This window comes from Brienomyrus brachyistius, chromosome 23, assembly GCF_023856365.1.
Source record: "Brienomyrus brachyistius isolate T26 chromosome 23, BBRACH_0.4, whole genome shotgun sequence".
NCBI classification, from domain to species: domain Eukaryota; kingdom Metazoa; phylum Chordata; class Actinopteri; order Osteoglossiformes; family Mormyridae; genus Brienomyrus; species Brienomyrus brachyistius.
Window position 1 is genome coordinate 121,298 of NC_064555.1, and position 15,465 is coordinate 136,762.

At 39.0% G+C, this 15,465-nt stretch overlaps 2 protein-coding genes across 6 annotated transcripts; both read left to right on the forward strand.

Annotated features, from left to right (window-relative positions):
- Nucleotides 1-187: 187 nt before the first annotated feature.
- LOC125719271 (LIM/homeobox protein Lhx2-like) lies at nucleotides 188-5,274 on the forward strand. 5 transcript variants are annotated; one of them, XM_048993897.1, is made up of 7 exons: nucleotides 188-449; nucleotides 599-738; nucleotides 1,183-1,382; nucleotides 1,638-1,746; nucleotides 2,008-2,137; nucleotides 2,674-2,888; nucleotides 3,189-5,274. In XM_048993897.1, the coding sequence occupies exons 2-7, from the start codon at nucleotides 610-612 to the stop codon at nucleotides 3,540-3,542; spliced, it is 1,137 nt and encodes a 378-aa protein (XP_048849854.1). In that variant the 5' UTR covers nucleotides 188-449; nucleotides 599-609; the 3' UTR covers nucleotides 3,543-5,274. The 5 variants fall into 5 exon arrangements, with proteins under 5 accessions (XP_048849854.1, XP_048849856.1, XP_048849857.1 ...); XM_048993899.1 differs by having other exon boundaries at nucleotides 3,249-5,274; XM_048993900.1 differs by having other exon boundaries at nucleotides 3,318-5,274.
- A 421-nt stretch (nucleotides 5,275-5,695) lies between these two features.
- Nucleotides 5,696-14,829, forward strand: LOC125719270 (class I histocompatibility antigen, F10 alpha chain-like). Its single transcript, XM_048993896.1, has 11 exons — nucleotides 5,696-5,871; nucleotides 9,270-9,542; nucleotides 9,680-9,970; nucleotides 10,231-10,536; nucleotides 11,275-11,388; nucleotides 12,654-12,716; nucleotides 13,012-13,065; nucleotides 13,465-13,527; nucleotides 14,262-14,312; nucleotides 14,483-14,521; nucleotides 14,698-14,829. The coding sequence occupies exons 1-10, from the start codon at nucleotides 5,817-5,819 to the stop codon at nucleotides 14,497-14,499; spliced, it is 1,287 nt and encodes a 428-aa protein (XP_048849853.1). The 5' UTR covers nucleotides 5,696-5,816; the 3' UTR covers nucleotides 14,500-14,521; nucleotides 14,698-14,829.
- Nucleotides 14,830-15,465: the final 636 nt, after the last annotated feature.

Below are 15,465 nucleotides of genomic sequence, written 5' to 3' on the forward strand. Positions count from 1 at the left end.
TTTCCATCTGCATTTTTTGGCCCAGAGAAGCATCCCTGTACACTTCATACTATTATTCTAATTGGTCTCTAGGGGGGGTGCTGGTACATTCAGGGGTCGGAAAGTCCTCTGTTCACCCGCTTCAGCCAATCAGATTTCCTCTCACCTGTCTGACCATGCCCCTGAGAGTTAGGCTTACACACGCAGCATGGCATCGCTTGGGAATACGAACAGGAGCAAATAACTGGGCTGTACATAAAGCGATCAACCGAGATGTGGGATCAGTGAGATAATATCATTAGGAAGAGAAGTGAACATAGATGTAAGAAGAGACTGAAGGTTAGTTGTTCTGCAACCTTAGTAAGTTTATTGCAGTTATTGGAGAAGCTGTGGGATGAAAAGAAGACGGATGTTCTAATTCCATCTCAGACAAAAAGGAAGCTCATACAGACCAGCGTAATTTTAACAAGGTAAGCTCAACAAGTATCCATGCTTATTTAAAGGGCTTAACTTTCTGTCAGTGTAAATGACCCATTTATGTAGCGGTGCCTCAAATGTGATGGTTTGGCTGTTTTAAAGTCAGGAGGTCAATTACATCCCTAATTTTTAACGTTTTTAGCCTTTAGCACGATGTCATTAGGGGATGGCGCCTTTGAGGAGTTGCTGATTGGCAGTTTCCAAGGTGATGAAACCCAAAGGGTGGGGTTTACCGGTGAAGGGCGGAGCCCAGCTGAGGGACATGAAATCTTTGTACCTATGGTAAGGCAACTACTAAGTAGAAGGAAAATCATTTTTACCGCTTTTCATTTATATTTCGTAAACCAAGGTTACTGGCGAATTGTTATAAAATTATATTCAGATTTCTGGTAATTCTCAATTTATAGTGGATTTATCTGTTGCAAAAATATTAATTTAGTCTATGAGATTTATGTTTAGCAGTATTTAAATAAAAAATATGGCAAAAAATATGTAGGTTTACTCGTGTATCAGTGAATTGCATGCATTTTTGGATCTGCCACAAAGGGGCCGTGCAGTAATTGTTCAGAATTGGTTTTAGTAAAAATCCAACCACAGCCAGATGGAAAATTGTCTTAGATAAAATTGGTAATTTTTTGACACGATCATCAGTCATTTACTGATTTTTGTTGGGAAATTTCATTGTCCTCCATTGCATGAAGCTGATGACCTGTGTTTCCTTTGTAGTCTCCAACTGTGCCACTAGATGGCGATATGTCTTGCGGTGGCTGTGGAGGTCGTGTCTGGGACAGGTTCATCCTGTATGCCGTGGGGCAGGCGTGGCACAGCACCTGTCTGCGCTGCAGCCTGTGCCAGTGTGAACTGCAGATGCATCCCTCCCTCTTCTGTAGGGATGGGAAAATCTACTGTCAGCAGGATTACTACAGGTTGCAGTGTTGGACTCTTTATGATTTTATGATTACATGATCAAACCTCTGTGCCGGCCACATGTTGCCCTATTGAACAACTACAGATGTAGAGGTGGATAGTAATGATTTCTCATGTGTTTGAACACTTCTGCTCCTGCTGGTCATTACAGCGATTTTTTGGTATTCTGAGACTTTCACAAAAAATTCTTATTCTGTTTTAATGTCTTTTATTTTTTCGCTTTTGTTTTGCTTGCATTTTCCCTGCATGGCCAGGTTATTCAGTGAGGGTGCATGTGCTCAGTGTGCCCGACCAATCCCATCTTCCACTTTGGTCATGAGGTCTGGGGCGCTCACATTTCATCCTCATTGCTTTACCTGCCAGGTCAGTCAAGAGATTATGTGTCCAAACTTTGCACGGGTACAGTACATCTTAAAATGCTTAAATATCTTACAGAAAAGGTTTGTGTGACAAAAGATTATGTCAAGTGACAGGCTGCAATAAACTGTATCAGTCATATCAAAAATAAATTAACCAAAATAGCAATTAGATATGAATTGTCATAGTAAAAATATGATATAAATATACTGCCTATGTATGTTGGTGAAATCTCTTTCACTTCTGTGTTTTGCAATCTCCTCTCAGGAATGTAATGTCATTTTGCTACCGGGAAGCCTGTACTTCTTACATGGGAGGAACCTGTATTGTGAAGCTCATTACCATGGCAGCAGCACGACAAACCTGTCTCAGCACTGTCAACGTAGACAGAAAGAGGGTGAAGAATCAAAAAATATATATTTAAGCCCATTGTGAAGTATGGCATCAATGTTACTGAAAAACGAATGTGTCATTTCTTACTGATCATTCAATAAGCATTTTCATTAAGAATAACTCGGTAAAGGCCCAGAGCCTAATTGCATGTAAAATGATTTCTTCATAATTCAATTGAATATAGTCATACGTCACCTAACAACAGGGATACGTTTTAGAAATGTATTGTTAAGGGATTTTGTTGTTATGCGAATATCATGCAGTGTACTGACACAATCCTAGATGGTATAACTTGTTACACACCTAGACTGTATGGTATAGCCTGAATAAGGATAAAAAGTATAGTAAGTACAGTTCCATAAATACATAAACCAGTAAAATAGCTGTTTCTTATCATTATCAAGTATTTTATACTGTACATAATCATGACAATGAGCAGCATGTCGTTACACAGCGCACGTCTGTAAATGGAAATAAAATATTAGCTACATATAATATCAACAAGAAAAAGCACAATATCACGCATCTTTTCTGGTTCAGCAGATGGTGAGGAGCCAGTTAGCAGCCCTGAGATTCGACCGGGGGAGGGGGCAGCTGGGGACAAGACCCAGGGCAGAGCTAAGCGGATCAGGACATGCTTTCGCAGTGAGCAGCTAAGAGCCATGGAATCCTACTTTGCCCTCAAACACAACCCAAATGGAAAGGACTGGAGCTCCCTGTCGTATAAAACAGGTCTTCCAAAGAGGGTTTTGCAGGTAGGTGATGATTATAATCAATTATGTCATATAAATGTTTCATAGCATATGTTCACCGTATCATATTTCTGATTAGTTCTTAGCTGTACGTCGAAACAGTGGGATCGTTTCTCTTCCACATGCCTTGCAGCAATCCTGAACATAAGACCAGCGTCTGATATGAGAAACTGTGTTTTTGTTTCATATATGTGAATACCATTAAATATTGGGCACATTTCTTTCTGTGACTGTAAGTTATAATTGATGAGGATTGATAGGCTGGTGATTTACTAGGCATTCTGCGCTCTTGAACCCCCTAAGGTGTGGTTTCAGAATGCTAGAGCCAAACTCAGACGCTCCCTTTCCATCAATGAATCACAGAGCGGTTCCCCAGCCACTCCTCCAGCCAGCACCATGACTTCAGCCTCCATGTGTTTAACAAACTCCCAGCAGCCACGGGCCTGTGAGACCAGCACCATCGACCAGCTGCAGCTCTCCCTTCTGACAGCACCTCTGGAGGAAGCACCGCCGAGTCCCTGTCAGCAGTCACAAAGATTTAAAGATTCTTTTTATTTTGACAGCAGTACAGAGGTCGGGGCTGGACTCTGTCCATTAACAAGTTTTGAATCAGGGGAGTCTGGCATCAAAGAAGAAACTGGCGAAAATTATCGTTAGATTGTGTCAATATACTTGGACTCACTATTGTTATTTATACTCCAGCTTACAGTTATTTCTGAACACAACAGAGCTTGGAACAAATGTTTGAGCCACATTGAAGACTATCATTAGTTCTTGAATTTGTCTATTTTAGGAAGTCATATATTCAGTATTAGGGCATTTTACTCCTTTGATTTTCTTACAAATGAGTTTTTATTTTTTTAAATTCTAAGTAGCAGAACCACACCAAAGTGGTCGAACATTTTAGTAAATCTTAAGGGCTCGGCTAATGCTTTAAAAATGCCTAAAGCATGGCTCACACTTTTGTTTCGATATAATTTTATGCGTGATTTCTGTGTCAGTCACGAGATAGGACAGATCTGTGAGGAACAGAATTCCATGATAACGCCCAAAGGTGGTTTAGATAAAACCTGCACTTTCTTTGAATGAAAGCAACTAGAAAATTCTATGGCCAAGTGATTATAGACATGTAATGTAAATAATAAGTGTATTAGGGAACATAATCAGAAAAGAAGGAATACAACCAGGACAGGAGCTAAACAGAAGATGGCGTTAGAGACAGTCACACGAAAAGATGTAAGTGTGCAGGTGAGAGTAGGAAACGAAAACGGTTCCTTTCAGGCGAATGTTACAGTGTGGGCCAAATAGGATTCAAACACAGACAAGAAAACTACTCAAAATTGTGTGTTTAATTAAGGACAGGCAAGAACGCCATGGTCAAAAAGTGCAGAATTGGAAACTGGACTGGTAGAAACAAGCAAGCCAGATTGGAGGACAAAGTCGAGGCAGAGGGACAGGCAGGGGTTAGGCAGCGTGCAGAAGATGGGTAGGACAGAAAATTAGGTAGTAACCAGGAGGCAAAATTCACAAAGATTGCACAAACCGTCAGACTGAACAGGACGGTCACGCACTGGGGTTCAGTAGACGGTGTAGTAAAATATGAAACGGTAAACAACCAAGACGATCGTCTGCTGGGAGAGGGTGTGGCTAGACATGAAAAACACCTGAGTAATGCAGTTTGACACGTTCTTCAGGACTGCAGTTGCAGAGATTTGTGAGAGACGTAGCAGGAGTCTGTATAGGAGAGAGCCTAGATGGGGCATCCTGCTGGGCATCGCTGACAAATGTAAACAGTACAGTATAGGGCCTCCAGGTTAGAGCCAACACACACTTATGCCTTAGTAATAGTGCAGTCCGTGTGGAATTAAAGGAAACTGAGAAGTATGGAGTGATGATGTGTGTTTACATTTGTGCACAGAAGGTGTTTTAGTTCCACTCAAAGTCGGTGTTTCATCCTAGTCCTGATGTGTAATGCTTTTTAATGCAAGCATGATATATACAATCAAATTAGTTCTTCTTTTGGTTGATTAAATGCAGGAAGCGTAAATGATCGTAAGTTCATAGTGCATGCATTGGAACCCAGCAGTTTAACCCATCGATTCGATATCGCGAGCGGTACATCACAAACTACTGGTGACGTGATAGAAAAGAGGTGACACGATATGATATTTAAGTACCGTAGCGAAGGGTTAGGCTGCGTTTTTTCAAGTTGTCATTTAAGGACATATTATTTTAGTTTGAAAATAATCAAAAGTCAAACAATGTACAATGTGTGAAAAATAAAACAGATGTAATAAATATATACTCCTGTTTGTTCGTTGTTTTCTGTGTTTTATATTAAAACTTAAATATATTGAAACATTCATTTAATGCATATTTTTGTCATGTAATGTAAACTGTTGTTTCTATTCTTAAATTCAAATAAAGTTTTGTTGGGGGGAAGGATTTAGTACGCCATTCCCGTCTGGACTCGTAAATAGTAAAACATTATACCTGAAGTGATACGGAAATGTGAAAATGGGTCTCTCTCTCTCTCTCTCTCTCTCTCTCTCACACACACACACACACACACACACACAATCAGTACGATGACCGTATATAAAATTACCAGCAAATTACTCAGTAATTATGTCTGAATTGCAAATGGTTCTCACGATCATTCTGTTTTTAACAACGAAAATACTTTTTTTCTAAGTGATTAACGTATGTACGATTTGTTTCAGATAGCACTACACTACACTCACTACAGATGGCACATGACCTTGTGACGCAGAGAGCGCTCGGTGCGGCTTGGTCAATAAATAAACCAGCAGCTCAGGAACGAAACTCAGAAACGGAAGAGCTCTCCCCGGTGTGAGGTGTCCTGCTTTTGGACACCGAAATAATCATAAACTCACTTCTTGTCCATGAATTAGATTAAAATAACCTGACATGGATTTTGGAGTCGTCTTTCTGATTTTCACTTGTTTTTCGATAGTGGGGAGTGGTAAGTTCTTTTGACTTGTATTAAAACACCAGAGCCTGGTTTAATAATAAAAAGAAAGTAAAAGTAAATTTAGATTAAATGTTATTTTTAAATGTATTTTTATTAATTTAATCGGGTTACTGACACAAATTAATCATGCTGTGATTTAACTCTTTGGAAACGAGTAAAAAATGGACTACGTGAACAAAGAAATGATATTTACAGAATTATCACAGAATTTTTACAGAGTTTAAAGAAGAAAGGTAATATCTGTACCTTACAATTTAACATTTCAAGTATGTTAAAGTTTAATTACTGGTTACCTAATGTTGAAAATCCAATATGTTAAAAAGTATATCGGTGAATATGATTCTTATCGGTGCTGGTTTCACATTCTGTGAAGTGGTTCAGCCAGATGCTTTCGTACATTCCAAGGCTTTAGCTTTAGCTGGAATGCTGAAGTCCTTGTATAATATTTTTAGAAAGATTTTTTTTATTACACCAGTATCTACAGTGGGTATGAAAAAGAATCACCCCTTCAAAATGTTCACATTTATCTTACTTTGTAGCCTGAAATGAAGACACACGTGCAAAAATATTTTTCCAGTTTTATTCACTCAATGCAAGTGAAAGATAGAATTGTAGCAGGCAGAGGTATAGAGCGCGCGCTGACATCGCGTGGCCGCAAACACCACGCGACGAACCACCTCAGGGACGAGAGCCCGAATGCAGCCGTACAGTGGGTGATACCTCAGCATCACACTAATTTAAATGGAATAGAACATAGTAAAAAAATGTCCTGGTGGCTGGAATGCCAAACCTGCCACCAACCCCAGCGGCAGTTCAGGAAAAAAATAAAAAACAGAATCACTGAGATGGATAGTGAAATATCCCCTCCTAAAAGGTACCTGTAAACTCAATCAGGTGTAGCTAATCACCTTCTCCATTGTACACCAAGCTAATTGGCTTCCACCTGTGTCCAATTGTAATCATTCTGATGAATTCAGTAAAAAACAGCTATTCCAAAGGCATTTCAGTGCCTGTTAGTGCAACTGAAAGCAAACAATCAACTATGGGTGGCAAGGCACTCTCAAATGATCTCAGGGATAAAGTTATGGACAAGCATGAGTGATGAAATGGAATTGGTGGCAACTTTCAAGCAGTTACAGTTACCACTCTGCCAGAGTGGTTATTGTGTGTATGTGATGATAATATCCATAGATGGATCCATAGATGTAGCTTGTATGGGAGGGTTGCAAGAAAAAAAGCCCACTCCTCAAGAAAGGCTACGTTACATCGTGATTGAGCTTTGCCAACATGCAACTTGAAGGTTCTGAGGCCAAATGAAAAAAGGTCCGATTTAGATTTTGACCTATTTGGCCTCAACACCAAATGGTATATCTGGCAGTAATCCAATGCCATCCAAAGAACACCATACCAATAGAAAGCATGGAGGTGGTAGCATCCTGTTGTGGGAGTGTTTCTCTGTAGCAAGGACTGGGCACTTGTTAAGGTAGAGGGGGAAACAGATGGGGCAAAATACCATCAAATTCTTCAGGAAAACCTGCTGCCCTCTACCAGAAAGTTGTTAATGCGAAGAAGGTTCACTTACCATCATGACAATGACCCAAAGCACACAGCCAAGTTCACCACACAGTGGCTGAAGGAGAAAAAGATGAATGTCCTTGCAAGGACTAATCAGAGCTCAGACTTAAACGCTACTGAAAATCTCTGGAATGACTTGAGGATTGCAGTCCACCAACGGTCACCATCCAATTTGACTGAGCTTGCACAGTTCTGTGCAGAAGAGTGAGCAAATGTTGTACAGTATAGATGTGCAAAGTTTATAGAGAAGAATCCCAACAGACTCATGACCGTAAACAAAGGTGGTTTCTGACACGGGAGGCGTTCCTTTAATTTTTGAACTGTTGCTGTTATATCTTTCACTTCATTAGGTGACTTTTGTAACTCACTTCTTATGGGAATTAGTCAGACCTACATATGGTAACATGGCAATGTCTTTTTTAGTGTAAAATGAAATTCATTTTTAAAATGTGGGGAATATTAGTATTTTTCGTTCGTTAAATTAGTGTCTGGGGTAATTTAACGTACGCCTATGTTTCAGAGTAGTTATTGGTTACCTAATGACGGGAATTAAATTTGCTTATGTGAAAAGTATGTCGATGTTTTATGCAGTGGTTGAACCAGATGCTTTTCCACATTCAGATGTTTTGACTTGTGATAGGATCTGTTACGGTCTGAGAAGATTCTCCAACAAAGCATATGAAGTAATATTTAAATTCTATATGAACTTATTATGGAGCCCCTGAAAGGACCGGTGGGAAAAAAATAAAAAGCTCTTACTTTTAGCAAGTTTTCACGAAGTGGGAGTGGAAGGCAGGGAAACAGGTGCGGGAGTCGAAAGGCAAGGGGCAAAGAACACGGGATTTATTGTACCCGCCACACTCAGGAACACAGAGCACTAGCGACGATAAGACGTTAATGACCAGACCGAGGAGACTAACAGGGAAGCACGGAAATACGCAGGATCATTAGAGAAAACTAGAAACAGCTGGTAAGCAGGAGGATTATATATAAAGTTAGTTTGTAGGGTTTTAAAACAATTAAGTTTTTAGTCCAAGATCTAGTTGCTGAGTTGATGTCAAATGAGACGGTTAAATATGTGAAATAGGGCTGAGATGTTATGTCGGCTGAAATAGAAATGGGTCTGTTTTGCTATAGTACTGCTGCAGACAGGTGAGTAGGAACCTCAGGGGAAAAGCACATAGCTATGTTTTAAAATAACAGGTTTTAACCGTCTCAGAATTTTTTTTTACCAAACAGGCACATAGCTAGGTGGTCAGAGGTGGATAGTTCAGGTCAGGAAAGTAAAAATCCAGACCAAGATTTTCTTTCAACCAACCCTCGTAAGTAGTCAAAGAGTACGCAAACCTTATATGCCTCTAATTCTTAGCTTGTTGCTTGCAGCAAGTTCTATAACCCAGTGTTGTTTGATTTTACTTACTGGACCCAAACTAGCCACCCCTGCAGGTGCTAAAATTTCCAGTTTGAGCTGGGAAAATTGGATCCTCAGTAGAATAACACGTAATCACTTTCAAGATGATTTGGATGACTTAGAGATGTGATTTCAGAAAATATGTGATGTTCATTGATTGACTGACAGATTTATACCTCAAATATGGGTATAATTAGTGTTTAGTAGGCTATAATTATTATTTCAAATTTTATATGAAAATACAGCAACCATGGCCCCCCTGGCAACCCCTTAGATCTGTCTCTGGTTATGGGCGGTAGCCCAGAGTAAGCAATCTAACACAGAGAGCTTACAGGGAACATTGATCAAAAGGAGTGCATTGGATGTCTGGAGTAATTACCCATGTACCTCTCTTCCTTTGCAGAAATACACACTCTTGAATACATCTACACTGCCCTGTCAAAGCCTGTAGGTGCTCCTGGTGTGTATGACTTCACTGCCATGGGGATTCTGGATAACGAGCAGATTGACTACTACAACAGCAAGGACAAGAGCAAGATTCCCAGGCAGACGTGGATGTCTGAGAGACTGGATGGTAATTACTGGGATAAAGGCACTTCATCTCGCAGGAGCAAGGAGCAGTGGTTCAAAGTCAATGTTGAGATTTTGATGAACCGAATGAATGACAGCAGGGGGGGTAAGTGAGCCGTGTTACTATATCAAAGCCGGGACTGTCTACTCTTTGTGGCACATTGAGAAAGCTTGCACACTGCTAAGCTGGATAGATTATGCAGTGCATGCTGTGACCTGTGTCGTTCTCATTGTCTCCCTCAGGTCTCCATGTCCTGCAGTGGAGACATGGCTGTCAGGGGGAACCTCAGCCTGATGGCACACTGGCTTTTCGCAAAGGTTTTGATCAGTATAGCTATGATGGTGGGGACTTCCTCTCCTTTGATCCAAGAAATTTGCAGTGGGTGGCCCCAGTTTCTCAAGCTGTGCCCACCAAAAACAAATGGGACCACTCACAAACCCTCAACCAGTACACAGAGGGGTACCTGAAGAGGGAGTGCATGGACTGGCTGAACAAATTCATGGCCTATGAAGAAAAGGACTTGAAAGTTCAATGTTAGTAACACTGGCTTTTATCTCTTCACATATTTATAGTCAATGAGTTATAATGATATAGTATTTTGTACAGAGAAGTTGGTAAACAACATTAATTGTTTTTTTTTTTGCCTAATTAGAATTTAAACAGCAAAATTGCTATGCACATCTGCATACACTAATATTTAAATACATAGTTTTGTTTTCTGTAACATGATTCAGATTCCATGATTTAATCTAAAGGTTCTGACAGACTGTCATGCTTTAATCTTCTCTTTTAGCACCTCCCGAGGTTTTTACTCGTGCTAAAACAGCTAAAACCCCCGGCAAACTGATTCTTCACTGCCTGGCCACTGGATTGTACCCCAGGGATGTGGAAGTCGACATCTACAGGAATGATGACAGCATGACTGAAGCTGAAGGGGTGACTTCCACAGGCATCAGACCCAGTGAATTCAGTGCTGACGGGTCGATGGCAAAGACGTACCAGCTGAAGAAGTCGATTGAGATACTCAAGTCTGACTTGGATCTATATAGTTGTAGAGTCATGCGCAGGACCTTGGATAATCCAATTGTTGCTATATGGGGTACTGCTGATTTTTAAAAATTCTTCCAATCTGATTTCAGAACTGCATAATGCAATCTAGAGCTTTTTAATTAGGAAACAAACAGTAAATACCAAGCCCTTCTCAGGGGCCTCATTTAGGCAAATTCAGGTTACTCTTGTTACGACCTCAGGTCGTAAGTATATATAAGTATACTTATCGATTTTCATGATGTTTTTGTTTTGAATAAAACAATATTGGTACCTTACACATACATTAATTGGACAACATGTAAAGTTTCAGTTTTATTTGCCAGATGTAAGTTATCACAGGGTCAACATCACAGTGAAATATGTTGGATGAGAGGATATGCAGGAAAACAGGTCTCTCGGCATTGATTAAATAAAATTAAGAATTAAAAATTAAAAAGCCATAAATAGGGGAATGTCTGTGTATGTATAAGTGGAGTGGGGGGAGCTAATGCAGGCATTAGTCTTGCACATTGAGAAAGTGACATATTATCAATAATTGCGCATTGATGAATAATTGTACATGATACCAGGACATTTTTGAGTAGTTTTAAGTGTTGGAATCGATGGCCTGGTGGTAAAAAATGTCCTTGAGTCTGGTGTTCTGAGCAGCCAAGCTACTGTATCACCTTCCGGAAGGTAACAAAATGAACAGCTGGCGTGCCGAGTGGCTGTGGTCTCTGATGATGATGATTTTTAAATAATTAGCTTTTATTGGAAGTTTAATATGCATGAAACTCTTTGTTTACAGAGCCTGAATCTGACCAGGGAATTATAATTGCCATTGCTGTGTCCTTGGTGTTACTCATCGTCTGCATTGTGGCCATTGTTGCTGTGTTCCTGGTTCTAAGACGTAAAAAGGATGGTAAGTTATGGAAAGAGATTTAATTTCACAAACTGTTTAAACTTGTCTGTTTTGCTTTTAATAACCATTGTTCCTGTGCTTTAAATATTTTTTTTCAACTTACTTTCACTGTCTTTTCTGACTTCTCCCATTTATAATTATTGTGTTTATAATATTTTGCTTTATTTCTTAATTTAATCTTTTTTGTCTAGACTTCCCTGTGTTCAAAAAGTAAACAGTTGTATTATTGGACAGTATTGCACTGTGGGCCTTAAGCTCTATGCATGTAATGTGGTTTAATCAGTCACATCTTACGTTTGCATTACACTTAAGAATCAAGTTCTGTTAGTTACAGATGAACAGCGCAATGTCCAGCAGTGGTTAGTCTCTTAATTTCCCTTATGGCTAAAGCATATAATAAAAAGTGTTATGAATTTATGTAAATGTTACATTTTACACTTCAGTTTGTTTATTCACATATTTATTTACAGTAAAATGAAATGGTGTTGAGATTTGTAAATATATTGAACATATTAGTTTTACAACTAAAATAGGTTTTGGACCAAAGGTTAATCTCCAGGTCATGAAATTTTATCAGTCCTGGGCTGAGATATATTCTAATGAAAGAAACCTGAAAGTGGCAGTTGGAGTTAATGGTGCGATAAAATGTTCCGACCTTCACAACGTCGTCTGTACTAGTTTTAGTAACGCTCTCTTATGGTAACAAGTAGTTCGTAATTTTTGTTCCTTCCTTATAAGGAATTGTTTTCCTGCCACTGGAAATGCTTTCTACATCATATTAAATAGTAGATGTATTTATGTTGGAAAAATAGCTTGTGAACCACTATCCATCAGATCAGTTACAAATACTAAGGCTCATGTGTGGATATTGTAGATTTAATTCCCCGCTTGGCTAAAACGGTCACAGCAGCACATGGTGCAGACAAGGAAGTGGGGGTGAAGATCCACGGGTGGCTCTAAGACAGAATAGGTTCATTAGCTGGTAATGCAGGTCAGAACAGGGGAGGAACAGAGAGGGGCAGGGTGTGATGGGCGCCCAACCTGACAAAAACACCTAAAAAGGCTTAAATACAGCATTCTATAATTCATATGAAATTTTATCCACCTTGAGGTGAGATGAATTGTAATGAAGGCATCCAGAAAGTAGCTGTCAGAAATACTCCTGATATTAATTCATTACTTAGCTGCCTGTTTATGTCAAGTTTAAAAAGCAAACCAAACTCATTACAGGCACTGAGTTCTGTACCTCTGTCTGATCTATCCAGTGCCCTCAAGTGGAAGCTCCACCTCTACGGACACAGAGATGGAAGCACAGCCACTGGAAAATGGTACCGATTTCCTTACACATCACTGACCGTATCTATAGAGCCCTGCCTTTGTCATGCTTATAATGCTTTATGACAGTGACACTCAAGTCATTAATTAGTTATCAGCTTAAGTCATTCATAAAAGCAAATGAAGCCCTTTACTCCATGCTGGCCGAACCCAAGGGGAGCCCTAGGCCAGCTTCGGCCCCCCCACCCAGGAAAGCCCCTTATGACTTTGTCTCAGACTTAAGCTGTACGATTGGGTTGATTGGCGCTGTTTTAGTCAGACCTATAACTCTGTGTCTGCTCTGTCCAGGGAAGCCCAATGGGACCTGCAGTCCTGAGGCAGAAAGACTGATGCACCCAAATGGTACCGATTTCCTTACACCTTACTGTATGTTACGTTAATACAAAAACTTCATTATATCTGATATAGAACTAACATTAAGCATTTGTTTTGTTTTATTTTTTAATGAATAAATGTACACACACACACACACACACACATATATATATATATATATATATATATATAATATACACTGAAAAGTCAAAGTAAATTATAGGCACCAACACAAGTGCTTTCACCACATTTCACCAACCACACAGAGGAGAGGAATACCAGTTCAAAGGATTCTAAAGCAGTCATGCTTATAACGGTTTATGCTGATAATGTCTCATGTCTCATGTCTGCTTAAATCATGTCTAAAATGCAAACCAAACACTGTACCAGCAGTATATTCTATAACCCATTCTTGTTGGTTCTCAGAAACATCCAAAGGAAGCTCCCCTCAGGGCAGCATTGATTCAGGGCGCTTTTCCAGGCAACCAGGTACTACAAATTCCCTTTTTTCATTGATCAGTATCAAAAGTACCAAACCAGCTGGAGGACTTAACTTTTCACAAACCCATCTGGGAATGATTTAACCAGCAAGATGAAAATGGTTATGATTGGCTCAGACAGTGAATGCAACGCTCATGCGAAAGCAGCGGCAGTAAACAATAAACTGATTTTCAGAATTCATACTACATAATCTTGAAAAGGAACAATCATTAAAATTGCTAAATTTGCTCATTTTTGTTCCATATGACACAGCTAAAAACGTTTTAGCAAAATTTAATGCTGTAATGTCTGGACAGTATGAAAAAGCCTGATCTCAGCCCAGCTGACTACTGTGGTCCTTGCGATGTGAGGATTGTATGTGCATAACATGCGATGTTGGTATTAATATCACAAATCATAATAGTTGTAATAATGTCATTCAGCACCAGTTTGTACGCCAGTAGAAAACCATCACAAGATGTACTGTATCTTTGGTACTTTTTTGCACCACCATAAGTACAGTGCATAGTGCAGTGGAAAATTACTGAATGCAGCTAATGGTTTTCTTTCTATCACTGACGACGTTTAAACAGAGCCCCCCCCCCTTTGTCATGCTTATAACGCTTTATGACAGTTATACTCATGACATTAATTAGTTACCTGCTTCAGCTATGTCTAAAAAGCGAAGCAAACCTTTTGCCACCAGTATGTTCTGTATCTCAGTTGTTGTCGGCTGTTTTCAGGGGACTCCCCTCTTGACAGCAGTGATTCAAGTACCCAGTCCCTGAATGAAGGTAATGCTTTTCTTCTCCATCACTGATCTATAGAGACCCACGCTTGTCATGTTTCTAACATTAAAAAAGAGTAAAACCCACCAAACAGATGCAAGTTCCATTAAAGTGGCGCTTAGTCAAGTAGCTCCATGCTGATGTATTTAATGCTCATATCTTAACCGTCATTGCAGGCCACGAGGAAGTGTAATGTGCTGTGATTTCCTGCTGGGGTGAGTTCCTGTTTACACATCTCCCTAAGCTTTCTATTATTGTCACTCTGAACTGTAAAAGGCAAACTTTTTTGGATTGTCGTAATATTTTATATGCTAGCTTTGTTCCAAAGCTGCCAAATTTAATTGCTAATATTTTGCATATTTTTGTCTCTCTCTCTCTCTCTCTCCCACAGTGCCACTGTGGATGATTTGTTCTCCAAAACATCTTTTCATGTTGGTCTATTTTTTCCCATCTTGTTATTTTCAGTCAGATTTGATGTTAACCAATGAGAAATGTGAATGTAATAAACATATCACCACTGGAATGATTGTGAAGACTTTAAAATCATTTTGTTTATCCCATATTTGTACATTTTCTTTTGGGATTTTCTGAAACTTGAAATCATCTGAGCCTTTTTATGTAATATATTCAATATATAGTAATTATAGAGAATTACTGATTGGTTGTTTGTCCAAGTAACCTTTTAGAAGTAAACAAAATATGCTTAGCAATACTAAGTATATATTTTTTATTAAATGAGTACCTTGCACATTTATTTAACAATATTCAGTTTGTGAAATTCTTAGGTTTATATAATATGAATATAATATTGACTGTAATAATAATACACTATTATATATTTATGATTAGAAATAGAAGTAAACACTCAGGTGAGTGATATTATAGAAAAAAAATTATACAAAGTAACATACTGTTTTTAATTTAAAGGCTAATGATATTAGTTTCTTTGTTGAACTGTCACAACATTAAATATTGTTTCTCTGTTTTTCAAGCCATTTTAAACTTTATTTTATGAGCTGTTTCCAAAAGAGTTAAATAAATCACTTAATTTGTTTGTAATTGTGTCAGTAACCCATATATCTGAGTTATAAATAATAATAGTGGGGCCTGGGTCATTCTCAGTCTTCGTGACAAAGATAATTATTCTTCTGTAACTGCT

What these genes read in the sequence shown, in the direction of transcription:
- LOC125719270 (XM_048993896.1), top strand. Translation starts at nt 5,817, where the DNA reads ATGGATTTTGGAGTCGTCTTTCTGATTTTCACTTGTTTTTCGATAGTG. An exon ending in AGCACAGCCACTGGAAAATG is followed by an intron (nt 12,717 to 13,011) that starts GTACCGATTTCC and finishes TGCTCTGTCCAG; the next exon opens with GGAAGCCCAATGGGACCTGC. An exon ending in AAGACTGATGCACCCAAATG is followed by an intron (nt 13,066 to 13,464) that starts GTACCGATTTCC and finishes GTTGGTTCTCAG; the next exon opens with AAACATCCAAAGGAAGCTCC.
- LOC125719271 (XM_048993897.1), top strand. Translation starts at nt 610, where the DNA reads ATGTCATTAGGGGATGGCGCCTTTGAGGAGTTGCTGATTGGCAGTTTC. An exon ending in ATGAAATCTTTGTACCTATG is followed by an intron (nt 739 to 1,182) that starts GTAAGGCAACTA and finishes TTTCCTTTGTAG; the next exon opens with TCTCCAACTGTGCCACTAGA. An exon ending in TGTCAGCAGGATTACTACAG is followed by an intron (nt 1,383 to 1,637) that starts GTTGCAGTGTTG and finishes CTGCATGGCCAG; the next exon opens with GTTATTCAGTGAGGGTGCAT.